Here is a 24,689-nt window from a genome sequence, read left to right as displayed (position 1 = left end):
GTGTGTGTGTGTGTGTGTGTGTGTGTGTGTGTGTGTGTGTGTGTGTGTGTGTGTGTGTGTGTGTGTGTGTGTGTATTGGTTGCATGTGAGACTGAGTAAGTGTAACTACAACACCAACTTGAACGCTGACAATCGTGCGTTGGGTTGGCCCATCAATAGCCTCTTCTCAGGCTGGCGGACAGAGAGGATATGCCCCCATTTCTCGGCCAATAAACTTGTTTACTCTAAAATGCACTTGGTTGTCACCTACTGAAAACTGAAGCAGAAGTCACTGTAGACAGTCTGAGACAAGGAAAACAAATGCATTTTAGGCATCATTGGAAACTGCCTGGATACTTGAAATGAATTGTAAATGTTAGACCTAAAGACCATAACATCAAAGAAGGCGTTGGAAAAGTACCACCAACAGTGACAGAGTATAAACTAGAGATAACCTGACTACGAGAGACAGAGTTTTGCTGTTGCATCACTTATGGAGCCGAGTGCTGCAGTATTATTTTTGTATTATTAAAACGGCACAGAACACAACCATGCGCACCCCTACCTCTGTAATGGGGGACTTGGGGTTGACGTTTCGTGCTGCAGCTATCTCCTGGAGCTGGTTGACCAGCTCTGTGATGGACAGGCGCTCCTCTGGGTTCACCTTCAACATGGAACCTGGAGGAGGAGGAGAGGGGGAGAAGGGGGGGAGCGGGAGCAGAGGTCGAGTTAACCGAATATTTTCCGCCTATGACGGATTTTTTTTAACAATGACGGACAAATCTGAAAGCAGTCCGTTATTTTGACAGATTAGAACAAACTCGGAACAGCGCCTAAGTTTCCTGCAGCGAGGCTCCGGTGTTATGCCGTGTTATGCATGCCCTCCAAAAAGGAAATTATACCGTTTCCAAACCCAACTGTGCCGTACAAATCATTGAAATGTCTGTGAGTTTTGGCTTTACGCTGTGCACGCTCCCGTGAGGTGCAGCAGCCATGCATAACACGGCGCATGTGAACTGTCCCTCCCCCCCCGTTGACAGTTCACGAGCATGCTCCCCCCTCCCCCGTCAGAGTTGTGTAAAGGCCGACGGGTAATTCTGGATTTTGACGGAAGTTTTGTCCGTCAAAACGACGGGCAGCGAAAAAGTCTAGCGCAACCTCTGAGCGGAAGAGTGAAACATACATTTCAGTTAAATATCTGAAGAGATCCCACAATGAGGATGACAAAAAGATACAGAGGCATAAAGAAAGCAAGGCCCTGAACAGTTATATCCTTTACATTGTTGATGAAAACATGTAATACTGACATCCAGTCAATATAACAGATTTAATAATTGTGTAAATAATCCAGATACTAGTAAATGGTCACAGACTTCACTTATTTTTTTGTGTAAAGAAATAAATTCAACAAAATGTAATTTGACTGATAGACTTATTTTTTTATTTCTTAAAAAATACTGTTATTATTATTATTATTATTATTATTATGATTGTGTGATGAAAGTCTGATATTGTAACAGCCCAAATGACAATTTTAATTGTATGATTAATTAAAAAAACATGTATCATATGCACAGCAATCAACATGAATAATCAAAATGATAAAAATGTACTATTTAAATATAGAGGTTATATGTTGTGCATTTGTTTGTGCCACTATGTGCAGGTTTACATTTCCCAGCAGGTGGCGCTGTTTAACTTGATTAGATTAGCTAATGATACTGCCATTATTTTACATGTCATGGCATATCTCTTTATGCCGAGTCAAATGAACGTTGTTTAAAAAGGTGCTATTCTAAACGCATTTCTTTGGTAAAAGGTGACAGTCATTTTGACATGCGGCAACTTTGATTTGAAGGCAAATAGTGTAGAGGGAAATAGCTGGATGGAAGAATAACTGACAGGCAGAAACTAGCAAACACAAAGAAGTACATACGTATGAGGTTGTGATACACAGTGTACTTGACGTCGTTCTGAGGGATGGAGTATTTCCCGTTGACGATTTGCAGCTTGGCCCCCTCCTCGAACGGGTGCTGCTTAAAACACAACAGGTAGAGGATGCACCCTAGGGCCTGTAGAGGAGAGTGGGAATGAGAAAACAACAATAAACTCTCAAGCCAACGTTTTTATTGCACAGAAAAAACAAAGTCATAAAACTGTCACGAGAAAGTCATTTACACAAATCAATGTCAGAAGACTAATTCACTTTAGTAGGAAGGATGTCTGTTGACCTTACATAAAAAGATTCAACAGGCTCTGTAGAACTCTTTCTGTTGTGTGACTAAAATAGCAAGGTTTTTCTTTTTTTTACACTTTCACCTAATAACTACCAATTAGAAAATGTGATGTTCTGATCTTAGCTCATCTTGCCTTCACGCAAAATCTCTCCTCTAAAGCTCTGCTGTAGCAAGGGTAACATTAACTACAAATGGTCTTGGATTAGCTGTGACATCGGGGGAAAGAAAAGGAAAAAGCTCTGACCCAGATGTCCTGCTTGTCATTGATGGGGAAGTTGGAGTAGAGATCGATCATCTCTGGCGTTCGGTACGCTGGAGTGGTGTTCCTTGTGATCTACAAACAAATAGAAAAATAAAATAAACAAACATCTTTTCCACAACCATGGGTCTTGTAATAGATCCAAGTATCAGGCTTGTTTGGTGAATCTTTAAATGATGTTCATGTATGCAACTTTTTTAGAGAACCTTGGGACTTAATTCTTATTCTTTTTTGAAAAATTAAAACGACAGTTATTTGTTCCCACACGCTGGGCATGCTTTTGAGAAGGACATTATTTGAACTCAAATAAACACATGCCTCAGATAGTCCATCCTAAAATGGAGCCTGAAAACTGGTGCCAGATTGACGTGCAGCTTATTACATTTAGAAACCAGGATCCCTGGGGTCCTGCATACTGAGGTCATCTGTGTCAAAGCTCCCGTGTGTCGTGTGATTACGGTATAAATATAATCATGGTTGATCTGTGCTTCCTGGACCTCGAGCTGTTAATTAAATCAAACGTTTCTGGTTTTAGTTCGACACCATGACGTCAGTATTGTCACTGATCCTTTTTTGCACTATTTGTATTGGTTTTATCTGTGTTATGTCCTTTATATATTCATGTTGCATTGTTGGAGGCGCCTGGGAATTCAGCTTTTCATTGCCATATCTACACTGTAGCTACTGTAGCATATGACAATAAAGCCTTGAATCTTGAAACGTCTGTATGTGTTTTTCCCCATTCAGTTAAAGAAATAATTGAATGGCTGATGGCTCCCACAGGATTGCTGACATCCTCGTGGATTCATCTTCCTATTATACACACATGCATTGCCAAACATTTGGTCTACCTATGTTGTAAATGTATTATCTCTTCGATTTACACACGGCATCTATTGCACGTCTGTCCGTCCTGGGAGAGGGATCCCTCCTCTGTTGCTCTCCCTGAGGTTTCTCCCATTTTTCCCTTTAAACTGGGTTTTCTTTGGAAGTTTTTCCTTGTACGATGTGAGGGTCTAAGGACAGAGGGTGTCGTATTGTCATACTGATATTCTGTACACACTGTGAAGTCCAATGAGACAAATGTAACATTTGTGATATTGGGCTATATAAATAAACATTGATTGATTGAAATAACTCTTTTTAGGGAAATTTAGAGTATTTATTATGCAGTCTAAGAAAACTGGCAGTTCCTTTTGTCTTAAAAAAATTACAAATTAAAACTAGTGCCTCAAATAGACTGCTTATGTAGTGTGAGACTTCATTCTGGAAACATGAATTACAAAACACATTTTATTTTAAATTGATCACATTTTCTTTTTTTATTAAAAACAAATATACTAGAAGTATCAGAGTTTGAGCAAATTGATACAGCAACAAATCCTGACCTTTGTGACAACAACTTCTGCTATGTCTTGCGATATGTTTAAAGAGATATGAAATGACCTATTATGTGAGAGGATGTACTGTATGTAAACACTGTATTATATAGATTATTGAGAGAGTGTGTGTGCTTGTGTGTGTATGTACCTCGTCCTCCACCATGGACCTCTTCTGGGCCGACCAGCTGTAGTCGGGGTAATGAGACACTGTGGTGGCGCTGCCAAAGTCACACAGCTTGATGGTGCCCTGGTTACTAATCAAGAGGTTCTCAATCTGCAACAAATCAAATCAGCAGAGGGTTGGAATGTCCATTAGTACACATGTAATAAACAATTAGTAATGTGGTAGCCACTAGGGTTGGGAACCAAAACTCTGTTCCAGATGAGAACCGATAAGAAAATGCCGGGTACCCATACAAAATACACAATTTCGGTTCTGCTTAACGGTTCCTAAACGTGGTAGACCCTGCTGAATTCCACCGGGCCCCCGCGGCGCAGACGGACCTGGTGGAGTTCAGCGACGGACTGGCCATCTGTGTGTTCTGGAGAATCACAGAACGGCCGGTCGTCAGCCTGACGTTGACGGCCGGCTCGGTACGCTGCGGCCGGCACCGCCCTTCATTTTTTTAAACGGCATCATGTAAGTTACGGCGACAGAGGTCTACAATTGCCCGCAGCGAGGCTCCCCCCGCCCCCCCGTAGACAGTTCACGAGCTCAGTCACTTCATAACACCAAAGATGGGTCACGGTAAACGCTCTAAAGTGAGGCTCCACTACACTAAAAAAGACAAGGCACAGTGTAATGCCTGTTAATAGCTTGCCACAGGCATAGCTCAGTTCAAATAAAGCATAGCTATTGTACAATACATTTGTATTGCATGTCTTTTTTTAATTTTTAAAAATTTCAGTTAAAGCTTAAAAGAATAAAGATATTTTTGTTATCTAAACATTTGACCTCTTTCTTTTACAATTTTGGAATCGAAACGGGGAATCGATAAGAACCGGAATCGATAAATTTCAAACGATACCATCCCTAGTAGCCACTTATTTATAGTACAAGTATTTGTTGTGCTTTAGATTGCAGTGGGATATGGTTCAATCTCAGTCATATGACAAAATGCAGTGTTCCATTAATTTCACTCAATCCTGCTGCTGCTGCTGCTGCTGCTGCTGCTGCTGCTGCTGCTGCTGCTGCTGCATGTTATGGAAACATCATCATTCACTCAGTACAAACCTTGAGGTCTCTGTGTGTGATGGGAGGCTTCTGTTTGTGCATGTGCTGCACGGCGCGGCACGACTGGTAGAAGATCTTCAGCACAGTGTCACATGACATGGGAGCCCTCTGCTCCACCCGCTTGATAAAGTCCACCAGCTGACCTGAGGGGGGAGATATAACACAGATACATGAATGAAGAGCCATACAGTAAGACCCGTCACTCCACAGATGCCTCTTTATCTCTGTGGATTTTAAATGTTTTAAATAATTTGGGAAATATGACACAGATAAAAGTATTGAATTATGTTATAAAATATGATCAAATAATGAAGAAATGCACCAAATGCAATGATTAATGACGCAAAAGTGTTCAAACAAATGTTTGAAAAGTAAGGGAGGTTTCTTACAAAGCTGGAGAATAAATTACTGAATGAAAACTAAATCTGAAGAGCCAGGGTAAACACAAAGGAAGTACAAGTACAGTATCCTATTGGACAACACCATGCTGGTAACAAAATGCAGTTAGTTCCATTCTGCTACATAATAAAAACAGTTAAAAAATAAGTGTTTGTGTTCCAGTGGAGGATGAGTTAAGAAGGCTCACAGCCTGAGGGAAAGAGCTGCTCTGTAGTCTGGACGTACTTCAGCATATCTTCTGTATCCCGTGCCAGATGGCAGTAGGGGGACAGGCTGAGGCTGGGGTTAGCCCTTTAATCTCCCTCGGACTCTTAACAGGCCCCTCTGCTCACAGAGTAGAGCAGGAAGTTGAAATATCGCTGACAGGAAATTGTTTCATCACGACTGCCTTTCGGTTAGAGCGACTTCTGACTAATCAGTGGAGATGCACTGGTTGCAAATTTCTTGTCTAGTTACAATTTCAGTTTACATTCCGCTTCCAAATGTATTTCCTTTAGCTAACTTATCTTATCTTATCTGTATTCTCAGTTGTATTTTTCTTGAAATAGCTGAGCGATCGGGATATCTCATTTGGTTTGATGAATGAATACGTACTGTTGCAGTTGTAAAGAAGTAAACAAAGATAGAAGTAGAAAACAGTGAGATAACGTGTGCAGTTACCTTTACACAGCTCAGTGAGGATCAAGAACTCCGCCTGTCCGGTGTCCGACTCCTCCTTACTGATGGAGGCAGCGGAGCAGAACTGAACCATGTTGGGATGACCCGACAGCTTTTTCTACAGAGCCAGCAGGTCAAGGAGCGTACAGTTTAAACATTACTTTGGATTCTCAAACGCAAAACATCTTCTGAAGATGGGAGCAGCGTTCACCTGTGGCTTGTTGAATCCAACAAATACTTTGGAGGGTGTTTTTAATATGATAAAAGTGACTTGGTGAGATGAATCATTATTGTGATCACTAACTTAATTATTCCAAGTCTGCCACCCACGGATAGAGAGCCAAGCAGACAGTACAACAGTTCTGTAGCTGGCTGTTAACACAGTGACGGCAGGAAGAGATTATGGTTGGGTGATAGGAAGAATGTACTGTTGGCTTCAGACTCTTATTCTGCCTCATCAGCATGAGGCATTAAACATTATGCAAATAGTCAGGATCTGAATACACAATGTGATAATGGTAAGAGGAACCCAATCCCCAATGTGCTATACATCTTGAAACCACACCGCAGTAAAAGTGATGTCCGAGCATTTTTAGCTGCTCGACAAAACAGTTACAGTTATGTCATTTAAAAAAAGAAAACCTCTACGAAATAAAACTTCTCCTGAAACATTACAATACCGTGGATGCTTCAGTGATTTGACATTTAGATGCAGAAACGTATCTTTAAATGATCTCGACAACCACATTTGTAAATAAAAGCCTTCAAATGTATTTAGTTTCCGTCCTGCTCGTCACACCATCCAACACAAGAAACAGACTGGAGTGCTTCAGGAAGGATTCACAAAAGTAACTTAACAGTCTTCTTTGTCAAACCACAATGCTATTATGAAACTAAACACTTTAAATATGTATTAGTGCTAGCATTGAGCATTCTGACAATGTGTGGTGTTGCCTGTAAACTACAAATAATCCAATAATGACAGTTTACTACGCTGGACAAACATTCCACAATCTTCTGAATGAATGGGTTAGAGTTGCCTTCGTCACGCACTTTACAGAACACTGATTAGAAGAAAAGAACAAGTATTTTCATCATGGTGTGGAAATGATTAAGGATACCATGAAGCAGACTTCCTGTATGATTTCCTTGTTCTTCTCTTCCTCGTTGGACAGCAGCCTCTGTAACAAAAGCACACAAACAGAGAACAGTGGTTTGTTGTTATTGTTGTTTGTTTTGAGACATAATCTTTTAAAGAGAGACGGCAAACATGACTGTCCCTACATATACAATCAATAAACCGCCTATAAAGTATTTGCTTTGAACATGAGAGAAGACTGGTGTTTGCCAAGTCAAACAGGATAACCGATCGACTGCCCCTGCTGATTATGTGGAGTGTGGAGTTCAATGGCCACTTACACAATTCAGTCTGGGTTTAGACCCAGTAGAAAGAAACCTAAAAAGGAAGTCAGCAAGCATCACATTGCTTTCCTCAATCATGTAGTTATCATTTTCTGGTCCTGCATTAAAAATGTTGACAGGCAATTGCTGAACGTAAACACAAAACAAACAGCATCTTGACCTTTCAGCAGCACTACACAGAAGAGAGTATACGCAGTTGATAAATGCACGAGTACACAATCAACATGGACAGAATATTAAAACATGAAGCAGATGGTCCCAACAAAATCCAAACTGTTCCATAATTCATTCATTCTTTCTTTCTTTTGTTCGTTCCGTCACAGGACTAGGACAACTTAGTTAAGGGTATGTCTATTGAGCAATATTATCAACAACATACATAGAGAAGTAGTATCTTAATGTATAGTTAGCATATCATAGTGTCTTAATGTATTTGTACTGTTTTACTGTAAAGGGTAATGTCCAGTTGGATGTTTAAGTCCAGTCATAAAGGTAACACAGAACATACACATAAGCAGTCTTAGCACTGATTGATATTTACTACAAGTAGGTACAATTCACTGCATACAATGTATTTGAGAATAAGAATGTTTATGTGGACAGAGTCCAATATATCATTATTTGCCATGCCATGCCTTGTACAAGTGGGCGAATGAATGAAAGAAAGAACACGCACAAACGGAGAGTGGCTCCACATGTATCAAGCAGCAGGTAGAATGTCCTCAGTGAGTCCACTTGTGTCTTACCTTGAGGGCATAGTCTTTCCCACTGCTCATGTCCTGGGCTTCATACACAAAGGCAAATCCACCTGAGAGAAAACAGAGAGCACCCAGGTTGTTATTTTGTTTAATTGTAATTACATTTATGTGAATAGCACATGCACTCTTGAGCTCCGAAATTATGCATAATCGTCAATTGTTCAGCGCAGGAAGAGCTGCAATAGGACACACAATCTCACTCCTCAAAGCGTTGTGCCACTGCTAATCTCTTGCTGAATATACGCCCATTAACTGAGGGCGTAGCTGAAACACCTGAACTGGTGTCATTGTGGGAAACACTGCAGTAATAATAAAATACCGTTGCAAGAAAAAGTATGTGAACCCTTTGGAATGACCTGGATTTCTGCATAAGTTGGTCATAAAATGTGTTCTGATCTTCATCTAAGTCACAACAACAGACAAACACAGTCTGCTTAAACTAATACCACACAAACAATTATATGTTTTCATGTTTGTATTGAACACACCATGTAAACATTCACAGTGCGGGGTGGAACAAGTATGTGAACCCCTAGGCTAAAGACTTCTTCAAGAGCTCATTGGAGTCAGGAGTCAGCCAACCTGGAGTCCAATCAATGAGACGAGATTGGAGGTGTTGGTTAAAGCTGCCCTGCCCTATAAAAAATACACACCAGTTTTGAATTTGCTATTCTTAAGAAGCATTGCCAGATGTGAACCATGCCTCGCTCAGAAGAGCTCTCAGAAGACCTACCATTAGGAATAGTTGACTTGCATAAAGCTGGAAAGGGTTACAAAAGTATCTCTGAAAGCCTTGATGTTCATCAGTCCACGGTAAGACAAGTTGTCTATACATGGAGAAAGTTCAGCACTGTTGCTACTCTCCCTAGGAGTGGCTGTCCTGTAAAGATGACTGCAAGAGCACAGCGCAGAATGCTCAATGAGGTGAAGAAGAATCCTAGAGTGTCAGCGAGAGACTTATATATTATAAATCTCTGGCACATGCTAACATCTCTGTTGACGAATCTACGATACGTAAAACACTGAACAAGAATGGAGTTCATGGGAGGACACCACGGAGGAAGCCACTGCTGTCAAGAAAAAACATTGCTTCACGTTTGAAGTTTGCAACAGAGCACCTGGATGTTCCACAGCACTACTGGCAACACATTCTGTGGACAGATGACACCAAAGTTGAGTTGTTTGGAAGGAACACACAACGCTATGTGTGGAGAATCAAAAGGGTTCACATACTTTTTCTTGCAACAGTATATGGGAGGTAAGAGACCGAGTTTTTAATAGAACAGCAGCACATTGCTCTAATTACAACATAATTGATGAACAATCAGTTCCTCTGAAAGCCAAGTTAATTAAAATGGGCCATTGCCAGTGTAGTTTCAATTTATTTTTCGTGATAACTCAAAATGTTATATTAATTTAAAAGCCACTGTGGCAAGCGGACAAGAACCTTTCGTTTCCTAACTTCAAGTGGGTCCATCTTTATATGTCCTTGTATTAAGCAGTCCAAACAAAGAAGAAGAAGACATACTTTATTAATCCCTTACAGGGAAATGTATTTCCCCACTCTGTTGTGTTTACACATATTACACACACAGGGGAGGATAAACATGCACAAACACAGAGGATATACTGTCACACACACAACCACATGCAGATAGGAGAGGTGGCAGAGCAGAGAGGCTGCCAGGTACCCGGCGCCAAGGGAGCAGTTTCGAGGTTAGGTGCCTTGGCAGTGGCCTTGGAGGTGAACTGGCACCTCTCCAGCTGCCAGCTCACTCCATCTTTGTTTTTGGTCCGATTGGGACGTGAACCGGCGACCCTTCGGTTCCAAGACCAAGTCCCTACAGACTGAGCCACTGCCGCAAGGGGTAGGTTACCATAGTGATGAGTAAATCAACAACCAGCCTTGCTTTGCTCCGTAAAATCTTGAATGATCACACTCAGGATCCTAATCTTTAAACATTTTCTGCTCGGGAGAAGTAGTCCTAATTGTTTTAACCTCACCAGGGATTCAGACCAGCCACCCTATGGTCACTGACACGTATGACTTAAGCATGAAAGGAAAACACTGGAGTTATTGCATTTTTGAGTCCATGCCCTACGCTTAAAACACACACTTTACCTTTGTACACAAAGCAACAATTGGCTATCAAAAAACACAATTTACTGTCCATTACTGCAACATTAATGTGCCATGCTTTGCAGTGAGGATTCACAGACGCCCCTTTTGGGGATCACATGGCTTCCTCTGTCTTTCTCTGCCAAAAGGGCTGACATCTGAAATGCACCATTTTCTTTGCTCTAATTACGAATGAGGGTAAAAATCCTACTCCATCACACCAGAATTGATTAAATCTTGCTATGACAATACCTTTGTGGTGTGGGAAAATTATTAGAGGAATAGATAGTAAGGAATGAAGCAGAGTATTTTCACTCTGGTTCTTAATAAAGAGACGTGTCTACAGTTCCACCTGCTCAGATGAGGGCATGAAGGCCAAATGGAAGGCTAAGGGCCACTGCTCCCAAACACACTGTTCATTCAGGTGGATATATTCATTGAGAGAATTCAAAATGAGCTCAAACAAGATGACAACCACCACTTGTGTGATGACTTTTTGCAACAAGCAACACATCAATTGACAGACAAACTAGTGACGGCACTAAGAAAATAGGATGAGCTTGTTATAGGCATCCATTGTATTCTCTCCCCAAAGATCTGGTTGAGGAAACGCAACTGAGACACCTTTCAAAGAGCAGAAAGGGAGTTTGAAAAGGGCAGAGCCAGGCAGATGTGAATCGTCTAACCTCTGTTCAACTGTCATGGCTGATCACAACACCTTGAATATACTTTTGATCAAATAATGCTGAAACAGGCAACCATTTTAAGTCATTATTTTATCAAGCAAAAATGGAAAGCATTAATTGTGGCTTCTTAATTGTGAATATATTTCAGTTTAATATCCTTGTAAGTTGAGTTTAGGGATCGGCAATTCACACAAGTTACTGACAATTTAAAGACTTTTAAAAATCAACTTGATTGTTTTTGTTTTTGCAGCCCAGTTAGTTTTATTTTTCTCCAGATATATCTTTATGTTTTTATTAGCATATGCATAACTATATATTAAAGAAAACATTGTTTTCTACATACAGTATGTCTATTTAAAATGCTGTAGGGACTGAATACCTATGAGTGAGTCAGAGGGTTGCACAAAGAGGACATGGAAGTGTGTACTTTGTCTGCCGGAGAAACACTGGTTTCCTTACACTTAGAGTCCTGAAGCAATCTGTCAGAATTAGTCAGCAGTTAAAGTGAACAGAGCTTGCACTTTTTCAAATGACACAACAAAGAGACTTGCCGTTATTTTCTATGGAAACGTTGTTGTTGCAGTTCTTCCACCGACTACATGATGCGAGTGCGACTAGTCAACAGTTAGTATAAGGGAATCATTTAGACTTTTTAAGAGTTGTTAAAGGCACATTTAAATTAGAGATGGCTAATTTGGGTTATGTTTTTTGGCAGGTTTGTGTTGAATTACATAATAATTAATACACTTAACAACATGGATTGCTTCAACTCTGACCAAATGGTTTGACCATGCTGAAAACTGTTGACACTGGACAATGACTTACTTATTTATGGAACCAACTCATCTCACTGCATGTTAAACAGATTTTCTGTGAAATGCATTCCTGGATAGATCATTTACAGTTTGCATTGACATGATTAAACAAGTTTGTTTTTACATCGAGACACCCAACATAGAGGTCAACATTCCACAATGACAGTCGGCTCTACCTCTATGCAAGGAACTCAAGATAGTGTAGTAAGAATGTCGTGCAACTTCACAATGAGAGCAATAATCCCTGTTCCCTGCCAGAAGGTAAGGAACCTGATCTCTGGGTTACACGTGCCTTGTAACCAGAGTTGTTGCAGACAAACAAATACAGGTTGATTCTAAAGATTCAAACTCAGACACCTAATTGTGATCTAATGTCGCAGTAATAGTGGACCCATATAATTGTGCAGAATAGGATGATGGGACACGGTTAAAGAACACATTTTATTAAAAAGTACATGCACTCAGCCATTATCTCCCTTAGAGGAATCCAGCAGAGCTCTGCAGAAGTCTTTGCACTGTTTCAAGAGATTTGGTAATAACATTGCCATCATTTCTATTTTTACCTCATATCTTTCTCCTATACTATGTTCTTTCTTGTGGGTTAAAATGTATTTTAGCCAAGGAAGATGATACGGTTTGGGCTCTGTAGCAATCTGTGGGTTGGGAGTTGGTGGACAAGTAAAATGCAGCTATGCTGTTGCTGCAGATCATGATTTGAAGCCCAGCGGAGATACAGCTACGTTTACGCACCAAGCAACCTGAAACTTCAGGTTTTCTATGTATCACAATCTTGAAATGTAGTAATACTTTTAGAACGATCGAAGCCACATTATCAACTGGTGTTTACATGGTGACTCATAGCTCTGCAGATGCAAACGCTATTGTCATTGACTACCAGTAGAAATAATGTCACTGCTAGCCTGTTAGCTCGTTCAGCTACTTAGCATGCCTAGCAGCGACCGACGTTATCAATATTTCTCGTTGTCTCACACCGTCTCACCTTCAGCGATCACCCTCTTGATCCTCAGCTTCATGTCACCGAGCTCAACGACCTGTCCCACGAAGTCATTGTGGTCCCGGCCTGCCAGTCCGGACGCTCCGGGCCCGGCTAGGAAATCCAGTGCTGACTGGAACAGGGACATTTTATCCAGCGCCCTGCTTCAGACTCACAGAGGCCGGCTCAAGGGGGGGGGGGAAATCAGCTGTGTAGATCCCGGCAGACTCAGCAGAAAACTCCACGGCTGTTTGTTCTGTTATTAAGGCTTATAATCAGGTGATATTATTCTTTCACTGGAAGCGAACATCCTCTTCCTGCTGCTAGGCTGAAGAGGCCGCCACCGTCGCAAGCGCTGACTTCCGTGAAGGATGATGACGTCAGGACACGATTAAATCATGTGATGTACCCATGGATGTACCATAGAGAAAAACGTCCAATACAAAAAGTTTGAAAGACATTTTGGGGAGTCTCGAATGTAAACAATTTATAAAAATGTTTTAGCAGAATGTTTTGTTGTGTTAGGTGTTGCAGGTGGGTATGGTATCACCTGTGCAGGTCTGCATTGTTAGACAATATTGTTTTGTATTGGCTATTGTTTTTATTATTTGTATTTCTTATGGTGTCAAACTTACAATATTCCTCTAAACACAGAAGAAAAGTTTTAATTTCAAGTCTTATCCACAGACTCAAATCAAATCAAGTTTTATATCGTACAAAAACGATTTTGAGTCGAGCCAAAGTGATGTAGCCTACATGCAATAAAAACACTTCACTGCGATAGCAAACAGAAGACAATAAATTAAACAGCAAATGTAAAAATCAAACACAGGGAAATGTCAGGAGTCGTACTCCGCTCTGACTAGAAGGCCAGGGAGAAGAAGTGAGTCTTCTTTAGTGCAGATTAAAAAAAAACTAGGGTGTTCTAGAGCGTATGGGCCAGCTGCTGGGTTTTGAGCCTGGTCTTGGGCACTATCAGTGCTCAGCAGTTGGTCAGCTCTGGCTGGGGTGTAACGATGGAGGAGTTCAGCTATAAGCCGGGCGGAGCCAGCCCATTTAGTGCTGTAACCCTTTCATGCATAGAAGTCACTACAGTGGACAGCTATTCAAAAGGTGTTTTCTTGTATATGCATTGTTTTTTTTGCATAGTTGCACCATCAGCCACTACATAGGACCCTATTGCATCATCCCATACACTGCCACTCAGTGCCATGTCAGTATAAGTGCATGATACATGTGTCTAAACCAAGATGGACGACAGAAAGCCACATGGACCAAGTCACCCATCTATATCCTGCCAATCCTTTTATGGAAAGCGTCCCCTGCAGGTATAAAAAAGGTGGTGACATCAAGTAACAACTAAGGAATCATATAATTCATAAATTATCAAAGTATTGATGTTATATTTGCAGGAAATCATGATTAACCACCTGTCCACTACAGTGGACGTCATGCATCACTGGCTATATTTCAACTACAATTCATAATGGTACTGCTGCTGTTGTTCCCAGGGCCGTCCCTCCCTACAGGCAGATCATGCAGACTATGTGGGGCCTCACCTTGTGGAGGGGGACACACATTGCGGAGGAGGGCCTCTTCTGAGGCGCAATTAGGGTGGCGCGGCACGGTTTCGCCGCTGCGAGGCTCCACTAGCACTAAATCAATATACTTATGTTATTATAATGTAATTTTAAGTTTGCACATCTTTATTTATCATTTTTTCAAAATGTACATCTCTTCAGTTCAAACCCTGAATGCATACTGTCCACCTGAGTGGACATATACAAATCTCTTTGAAAAAACTAGATTAAAAAAAAAAAGTTCAAATCTTGTTTTCCATGCACCAAGAGCAATAATAACACTTGGTAAAAAAATCCTGACTGAGGCTTTCATAATTCATGCATGAAAGGAGTTTAGAATCCATTCGGAACCGAATTGGAAGCCAGTACAATGAGGCCAGAATTGGGGTGATGTGGTCACGCTTTTTATGGCCAGTGAGAAGACGCGCAGCTGCGTTCTGCACGAGCTGCACTGCAGGCGTCTAATTGACGCCTGGGCCCTTTCTCATTTCTCGAACTCCCCTCCTCGACTCCTATCCTCGATACTTAGTCCCGCCCACAGATGTGTTCATGACGACTTATATATTTACTTTGATTCATTCACAGTGCGGTATAATGAGACAATAATGGCTACAGATGCGGACACACACACACATATATATATGTATATATTTATATAAATATATACAATTTCAGAATCAAGCAGAGCACTCTCATAATAACGTAACACTATCAGAGACTGGATATATCCCCCCCCCCTCTCTGGTCGCTACAATGTGGAAAATAAATTACGGGACAAAAGTTTTATTTACAAGTATTAAAAGTAAGCAGAGGACACCAAACCAACTGACACCTGTCTGTCTGCTGCATCGACCACACACTGTACCACACACACCTACACCACACACACGCATATACAGCTCCTAAAACAGGCTACAGCCGTGGTGTATTTTATTGTGAAGCACTAAATGGTTTTAGAAAAATATCGACTCTTTGTTTGTAGATATCTACTAAACTAAAGCAAAAAGAGTAGGCCTGTTCTACTGAGTGATATATATTATACACACTGCTCTGCTTTCTGCACGGACCTCACAGCTGTTCTCACTGTAAACATCGCGTCGCGATGAAAGCAGTTAATAAAATAATATCCAGGGGATGCATGCAGAGCTGTCATTGGCTGAGATAAGTCCGGCCGTGCGTCACGAGTCTTTGAAACATCTCTGTTGCCGGAAATGCATCCACGAAGCAGCCGTGGAGGACTGTGGAGGACCCATCAGTGTATCCTCGGTTATAGCTCCTCCAGAGAGCCTCCTCGACGCTCGATCCTCGGTCCTCGAAGTGCATTTAGAGAAATGAGATGTCCTTCAACATGGCGCGCTGAAATTCATTTCCGGGTCACTGCCGGAGGACCGAGGAGTCGAGGAGGGGGATTTGATGAAATGAGAAAGGGCCCTGGTCCATACCATACCCACGTTTGTTGTGTACCGTGTATGTGTACGCCATCTACTGGACATCATCTGTCAACTGTATGTAGGGTTTTGTATTAGGGTCCTAAACACTTTCAAGTAGTCCATCAGTGCAAACAAGTTTAATTCAATGGATTACCATGTTAGAATGTGTATCATGAAGCATTGGAGCTTTCTTGATCCAATGTGTTTTATCAAACTCCCTTCCATTTTGTAAAAAATATCAACGTAAAAAAGCATACATGTAGTTTTAATACAGGAGTGAATAACTTCCTTGCATGCCATTATAATGTTTTTGTAATGTCATTATCTTGAGATCATGGTAATTATTAAGTTATCACACAACTTGTTTTCTGTTGGATTTCTCCTGGTAATTTCTCACAAGTAGGCTACCTTTCCTTGATCTGACATGTTCAGTTTAAATCGGTGGTAACAGTTAGGGTATAATACTATGCTCTCATGGAACTGTTGATCTTTCAATTAAGTTAATTATTTGTCATGATCGTATAATAACTATATACAAGGCCTTCTCGGCTTATTTAGATCATGTCCCCACTGAAAAAGAGAGTTTTTGGTACCACTTTACAATAAGACTACCCTTATAAAGGATTCATAAATGGTTTATAATTAGGTTGTAAACACTTTATTAATCATTAAGAACCATTTATAAACCAGTTCTAACATAGTTTTCATACATCAACACAGGCTCACTATTTGGCAAGATGACTAAGCCTTATGTTGGCTACTTAGTTTACTTCGTCTTCTTCATCAGCCAACATCCTTGGCATCTGTTGTTCACTGAGTTGATTCCACCCTCATTCATCTTGATGTTTTTTGGCATCTCTTTATGACCATTTATTTATGAGTTACTAACATTTGTAACTGCCAAAAGGGAGCCTTGTAAAGTGTAAAACACATTCCCATTTATTAATGAATTACAAGCATTTATAATTGGTACTAATTGTTATTGTAAAGTGTTAAACAAATCACCATTTATTAATGAGTTACTATGAATTTTTAATTAGTTTAAGTTATATTAAGCCTTAAAGTTATGCATAAATTAGGGCGTGACAGGTCTGTCCAGTGACTGCTGCTGTTAGCTTTCTGCTCTGCTAGCAGCTCCGTGATGCTACAGGGGCTCTGCCTGTTCAGCTCATCTGGGGAACATAACTTGAACTCGGCCATGTTTGTTGTGCTGGTGCCTTGTGGACAATTATTCATGCTTATATCAGACTATTGTGACTCGCTCCGCGTTTAAAAACAGACGGTGCATGAACGAAGTTTTACGGTAGGCCTAAGTGAAATTCGAGTACTTCATTTATGTGTTGCTTATGTCTTTAGTCAGCTAACGTTAATTAATGTTAAGGCTTGGGTTAGCATGTAAGCAAGTGGTAGCTACATCTGTGCTAACGATGCTAATCGTAGCCTCCAAGTTAAAACGTTATAGAGAAATGTTAAGCATTAAAGGTGGGGTAGGTATGTAATTTTGGAGAAACCAGCTCGAGTGCGCTATAATTTGAAAATACACAGCAGGAAAAAATCTACAACTTCCTTACAGAGCCCCTCCTCCAACACACACGAACGCGCACATGGGCAAGAGATAAGTTTGTGCACAGATGGAAGGCTGACAGGCAGGTAGGCCATCCAGTTATTTTAGCCGGGCCGGCTAAAATGATTGGTCGTACTTTTTACAGTACTACGGCTTCCACAGATGACATTTTTTCATGGATTTTATGTCAAAGCACTTAAAGGTGGGGTAGGTAAGTTTGAGAAACCGGCTCGAGATCGCTAGAATTTGAAAATACACAACCGGAGAAAATCTGCCACTTCCTTATAGAGCCCCTCCTCCAACACACACGAACGCGCACATGACCAATGCGGGCACGAGATAAGTTTGTGCCCCGATGGAAGGCTGACAGGCAGGTAGGCCATCCAATCCGTTTAGCCAGCCCGGCTGTACTTTTTACAGTATTACAGATGACATTTTTTTATGGATTTTTTGTCAAAGCACTTAAGATATTCATTGCTATCGGGATGTTAAGAGCATTCCATGGAATATAACAAAAAGTGTATCTCGAGCCGGTTTCTCAAACTTACCTACCCCACCTTTAAGTGGGATAATACTGTAGAACAAACGGCTTCTTAGGGTCATAAGGTCATCCTTGTAAGTTAGAGTGATATTTTATTAGGTAACTTTATGCATTGATAAGGTTAATTTAAATTTGCTATGATCGATTATGTAGACAAGCTAACGTCAAAGTAGTGTTGAGCGGCCTATGTGAAATTAACCTCACAATAAGATGTGTGTATATTACAAATATTAATGTCATATTTCAAGATGATTACTTAGATATTACAATATGGTTGGTTGAGCTGGGGTTCATTATTGAGCTTACACGTTAATGTCACAGTCATATCTGAACGAAGAGAATACATATAATTTTTTTAAATCAATATGGATCATTACTGTATAATTATCCTTATATTATGTTATACAATGCACCTAATAAACAAGTATGGCATTTTGAAACATGATGTACAACAATTTTTACTGTAATTTGTGTGCATTTTGTTGTTAACTTAGATGATGTTATGATTTATTTGTTGTTAGTATGCACGTGGACACTTTGGACATACCTGGAGAAGTAATAAATGGGTCTTAGTTCGGAATGATGCAAGTTAAAGACAAAAGGCGGAGACTAGTGTTGAAACTAGTGGAGAAACGATCAAGATGCCACCTTGTCCCTCTGATTAGACGGCATGTTAAGTCAGGAAGTAACATTATTAGTGATGCGTGGAGGGCATACAGGAGGAGAGTGCTGAGTAACATGGGGTACAACCACTACACCATAAACCACATCAGGTGGTTTGTGAACCCCCAGACTGGCAGTCATACCCAACATATAGAAAGAGCTAGGTCGACCGTCAAAGGACATGTCTGTATGAGAGGAAACCGTACAGAGAGTTTGTTGGAGGAACACCTCAAGGTTCTTGAATGGACATCTTGGCTTGGCTCTGCTCACCCTGATGGACTGCTTGGATGCTTGTTCAAGGATATACACAAAGCCTTTCCAGTCTGAGTATGTCTTACCAAGTCTTTCATTTATGTCTGAGAAAAGCTTTTATGTTTAAATATGTGTATCAGTCATACTAAACAGTCATTATTTTGAGTCCTAATTTTCTTCATGTGGGAATAAAATGTTTTGCTTGGTTCTTTTGCCTTTTACTTTGCATTTCATGTGAAAAATGTGTATTAGGTCAGCGTGTATGTTATAACTCATTCATAAATGGACATATGTATTAAAATTAAAAACAACGCACCCTTTCAGTAGTTATACATGTTAGTGAATCATCAATAGATGGTGATGTGTTTCACACTTTACAATAAGGCTCCCTTTTGGCAGTTATAAATGTTAGTAACTCATTCATAAATGGTCATAAGAGATGCCAAGAAACATCAAGATGGAAGGGGGAGAATCAACTCAGTGAACAACAGATACCAAGGATGCTGGCTGATGAAGAAGATGAAGTAAGCTAAGTAGCCAATATAAGGCTTAGCAGTACAGATAAATGTGGGCTCACTAATGATTTATAAAGTGTTCCCAACCTAATCAAATCCAAAGAATACAAAGTGTTCAATTGACATACGTAGTTGTACGGCTGTAATATACTAAATCATGCTTCATGACTTTAATGCAGGAAAGACATGTGTCAGTTACACTTTTACATCACAGAACAAGAGCAGCATTGGGAAATGAACAAAATCACTGATAGCATGTTACAACATTTTAAATTTGGCTGGACCTTTTGAAATATGGCCTAATGTGGAGATGGAGCCAAAAAGATAAAACAGAAACTTATTTTGGAGATCAGCCAGGGTCTACTTAGGGTCCATTTCATCTCAGAATCATTCAAATACAAAAAGGATTGGATCAGTGAGACTGGGTCATAGAGGATACAGTCATTATAAACTATATGTTATCTAAAAGCCCTAGTCACATACATTTACAATCAATTTATTTTATGAAAAGATAACATCCAAAGCAATGTTTGCTTTTTGAAAACTATCATGTCTATGTACCGTTGAGCTCATTGAATCAAACATGTACAGCCACTTTTAAATACACCCATCACCTCAATGTACAGAGATAAAGTAAAAAAGCTGCGGTAGGGTTGTTTAAATAAACATCATGCATAAACCTTTTTTAGTAAGTCCAAAAAGAAAAAAATACTAGTGGCTGAGCCAGCGTTTGTGGCAAGCAGGGAACCCATCAGCAATATTTCCTTCAGTTTTTGAACAATAATTTAAGTGCCTCAGCCATGTCAGATTCACCTCTTTTTTATGTTTTTTTGTTATTAAAGTTTTTATTTATGAACATACATGGTACATAGCTCATATGGTGTAGCATACAGAAAGAGGAAGGTCAGGCTACAAAACATGTTAGTTAAGTGTTCCTGGTTAAAAAAAAAACAGAAAAATGCAAAGGTGTAAGATTACCAATCAGACACTACAGCGATCATAAAATAAAAATAATAACAACAAATGATGCTTGATTAGAATAATTGTACCAAGGCCCTTTTGTGAGAGTCCTACTGTCAGGCTATAGTTAGAGGTCAGGTATTCCACAAAGCGATCCCAACTTCCTAGAACCACAGGTCCTCTACCCCTCATTCTTGCCAACATAACCTCATATGATGCTGTTTCACTCATCAGAGCCTTCCATTCGTTCGGGTTGGGATTGTGGGTGCTTTCCAGTGTCTCAATATACTTCTGGCAGCTGAGGTTATCCCAACCAGTAAAACTGAATGAGCACTTTTTGTCAGTTTTGGAATTTTAGTTTTATCGCCCCCTATAGGCATAACGGGGATAATGGCAAGGATATTCCTACCCATGCCTCTAAGAATTCCAACACTCTTTGCCAAAACGGGTTGACCATAGAACATTCCCTTATGAGATGTACAAATGTGCCCATCTAAATAAAGGGTTAACCCACACAAGGCTCCTGGACCTGATGGCATCCATGTTCTCAGGGTGTGTGCAGTTCAGCTGCCAAAGGTGTTCAAAGACATCTTCAACAGGTCCCTGCTGCAGTCTGTAGTCCCCACATGTTTTAAACACTCCACCATCGTTCCTGTCCCCAAAAAGACAAAAATCGCCAGCCTCAATGACTACCGCCCAGTAGCACTCACCTCCATCATAATGAAGTGCTTTGAGCGGTTAGTCAAATCATTCATCACCTCCTCCCTCCCTGACTCTCTGGACCCCCTGCAGTTTGCCTACAGAGCAAACAGGTTCACAGACGACGCCATAGCCCTCACCATCCACACTGCCCTCTCACACCTGGACCAGAGGAACACTATGTGAGAATGCTGTTCATTGATTACAGTTCAGCATTCAATACCATTGTGCCCTCCAAGCTGGTCATCAAGCTCAGAGACCTCGGGCTCAACAGCACCCTCTGTGACTGGATCCTGAACTTCCTTACGGCAGACCCCAGGCAGTGCGGGTGGGAAACATCACATCCTCCACCCTGATCCTCAACACCGGAGCCCCTCAAGGCTGCGTGCTCAGCCCCCTCCTCTACTCCCTGTTCACTCATGACTGCGTGGCCATACACAGCTCCAACACCATCGTGAAGTTTGCTGACGACACAACCGTCATCAGCCAGATCACAGACGGCGACGAGACGGCGTACAGAGAGGAGGTCGAAAACCTGACATCTTGGTGCCAGGATAACAACCTCCATCTCAACATCAGCAAAACAAAGGAGCTGATTGTGGATTACAGGAAGCAGCAGGGAGAGGGACACACCCCCATCGCCATCAATGGGACTACGGTGGAGAGAGTCAGCAGCCTCAGATTCCTCCGGGCCCACATCACTGAGGACCAGACATGGACTTTTCACACCACAACCATCACCAAAAAAGATTGACAGCGGCTCTTCTTCCTCTGCAGGTTGAGGATGTTCAACATGGACTCCAGGATACTCTGCAACTTCTACAGGTGCACCATAGAGAGGATCCTGACTGGCTGCATCACGGCCTGGTACGGCAGCTGCACCGCCCTCAAGCTTTACAGAGGGTGGTGAAAACTACACAGAACATCACCAGGATGGAGCTGCCATCCATGGATGACCTATACTCCCAGCGGCTCAGGAAGAAATCCCTCCGGATTATAAAAGACCCCCATCACCCCAGCCACAAACTGTTCAGTCTGATGCCGTCTGGCAGGCGCTACCGCAGCATCCGGACAAAAACCACCAGATTCAGAGACAGTTTCATCCCACAGGCAATAAGACTGTTAAACACCTGAACTGTTGTAACAACATCCATAACATTCATCTGCTACTTAGTAATTATTTATCTATTTATCTAATATATCATTCCAATAGCTTGCATATAGACTCTTATTGCACTATTTCACTTTTTTTTTAAACTATTTTTCTTTTTGTATTTACTTGCACTATATTTTTCTGTTTTTCTGTATTATTGTGTTGCACTGTTGGAGAAGCCTGTGACCTAAGATTTTCATCGACATAATCGAATGCCAAATAAAGAACCTTGAACCTTGATCTCTTTCTTGCATTTCCAGCATGTGTTGGTATTTATTAGTCCTATTTTGAAAAGCCTAGATGGTGTCCAGTAGGCTCTAGTACCGGTGTAGAGAATTTTATACTGAATGAATTTACTTCTAGTTTCTTTAATATATTTAGCATTATCAGTTTAACAGAATAACTTCCCCCATTTTCCTAGGTTTTTTTTTTTTTTGAAGGAGTGGATAAAAATTGAGTGTGGTCTGTTCCGTCTGATAAATGCTAAAGACCTCGAAGACATTATTCAACATCTGAAATCCTCCTCCTGCCTCGATATTATTCCGACAGGATTTTTCAAAACAGTTTTTCCCTGTGTTACGTTCCCTCTTTGCTAGGGGTAAGGAAGGGAAACGACACGACCAGATTAGTATAATTATAGGTGATTTATTTATAAAGCAAGGTGTAACAAAATGGCAGGCAGGCCGTCTGAAACAAACAAAAGGGGTCAAAAGGGCACAGGTTGACAGATAACCAAACTAAGGGAGGACTCAAAAGGCATACAGGGAAAATACGTACCAATATACTAAATAGAGAACAAAACAAAACCTCACTTCAAGAGTGGTACAACTAACAAAAGGGAGTCTAGACAAAACACACAGCTAAACTAAAAGGCAACAGTCACAAAATCCTAATCTACTCTAAACACTAACTAAACTACTCTACCCTCTAACTAAGCTACTCTAGACACTCAACATTAAGCACATAAGTTGTCACTCGATACTGAACACATATGTTGACACTCGTCACTAAACACATATGTTGCACCAAACACAGTCTGTAGTGTCCATGACACAAGAGCAAAAGGTATGAGGCGTCTGATCGCAGCAGAGCCTCCAGAGTGATGATTGTCCGCAGCCTTTGTACTCCTCCCCAGCAGGTGTGCGCCGGCTGTGCGCTGCGATTGGACGACGTCAATCCAATTCCCATCTTCAGAGGCGGACCAGGAGATGGGCAGCCAATGATGTTGGCGCAACCACACAGCTCATTTACATGAACACACACACAGCTGAAAACACTCACAGGCAGATTAATGAGCAGACAAACAGCATCCGTAACACCCTGTATGGCCTCAGATATACTACACATAGTAAACAACTCTCTTCAATCAGGTGTATTTTCACAGGCCCTGAAAACTGCAGTAATTAAACCACTCCTAAAAAAGCATAACTTGGACACAACCGTAATGAATAATTACAGGCCAATATCAAACCTTCCTTTTTTAAGCAAATTGATTGAAAAAGTTGTTTTTCAACAGTTGAGTTTCATGTTTTTAAATGACGGTTTTGATGTGTTTCAGTCAGGCTTTAGACCTAACCACAGCACTGAAATGACATTCATTTAAACACAGACAGTGGCAGAATATCAGTTTTAGTATTATTAGATCTCAGCGCTGCCTTTGACACTGTGGACCACAACATATTGCTAGACCGTCTAGAAAACTGGGTGGGAGTTTCAGGAACAGCTCTAAATTGGTTTAGTACCTACTTAAAGGACATAAAAAACTTTGTCTCAATAGGCAACTACACATCAACTTTGACAAATATGTCATGCGGGGTTCCTCAAGGCTCCATCTTAGGACCTTTGCTTTTTAATATTTATATGCTACCTCTGGCTAAAATTATTAAAAAGAGCGATCTAAGTTATCACATCTATGCAGACGACACCCAGATTTATTTTAAAATCGCACCAGGAGACTGTTCTCCGATTAGGACACTGAGCAAGTGCATTGAGCACATCACTGACTGGATGACTCAGAACTTTCTCCAACTGAACAAACAAAAAACTGAGATCATTGTTTTTGGAGCAAAGAAGGACCGATTAAAAGTAATCGCAGAGCTTCAGTCAGCAGACTACAAAACCACTAATAAAGCCAGAAATCTAGGTGTAGTGATGGACTCAGACCTGAATTTCAACAGCCACATTACAACAGTCATTAGGTCTGCTTATTATCACCTGAAGAATATATCGAGGATTAAAAAACTAATATCACAACAGGACTTAGAAAAGCTTGTCCATGATTTTATTTTCAGTAGACTCGACTACTGCAATAGTGTATTCACAGGGCTGACAAAAAAATCCATCAGAAAACTGCAGCTGATCCAGAACGCTGCTGCACGTGTCCTCACTAAC

At 40.9% G+C, this 24,689-nt stretch overlaps 1 protein-coding gene across 1 annotated transcript in view; it reads right to left on the bottom strand.

The window, feature by feature from the left end:
- gak (cyclin G associated kinase) overlaps positions 1-13,320 on the bottom strand; it is a 34,640-nt gene extending 21,320 nt beyond the window's left edge. Inside the window, 9 exon segments of the mRNA XM_071204349.1 lie at positions 545-657; positions 1,916-2,051; positions 2,461-2,550; positions 4,006-4,131; positions 5,092-5,234; positions 6,151-6,265; positions 7,269-7,328; positions 8,316-8,377; positions 12,948-13,320. Coding sequence (XP_071060450.1) covers positions 545-657; positions 1,916-2,051; positions 2,461-2,550; positions 4,006-4,131; positions 5,092-5,234; positions 6,151-6,265; positions 7,269-7,328; positions 8,316-8,377; positions 12,948-13,089 — 987 coding nt within the window. The 5' untranslated portion in view covers positions 13,090-13,320.
- Positions 13,321-24,689: the final 11,369 nt, after the last annotated feature.

This window comes from Pseudochaenichthys georgianus, chromosome 9, assembly GCF_902827115.2.
Source record: "Pseudochaenichthys georgianus chromosome 9, fPseGeo1.2, whole genome shotgun sequence".
Taxonomy (NCBI): domain Eukaryota; kingdom Metazoa; phylum Chordata; class Actinopteri; order Perciformes; family Channichthyidae; genus Pseudochaenichthys; species Pseudochaenichthys georgianus.
This window is presented reverse-complemented; position numbering and strand designations above follow the sequence as displayed.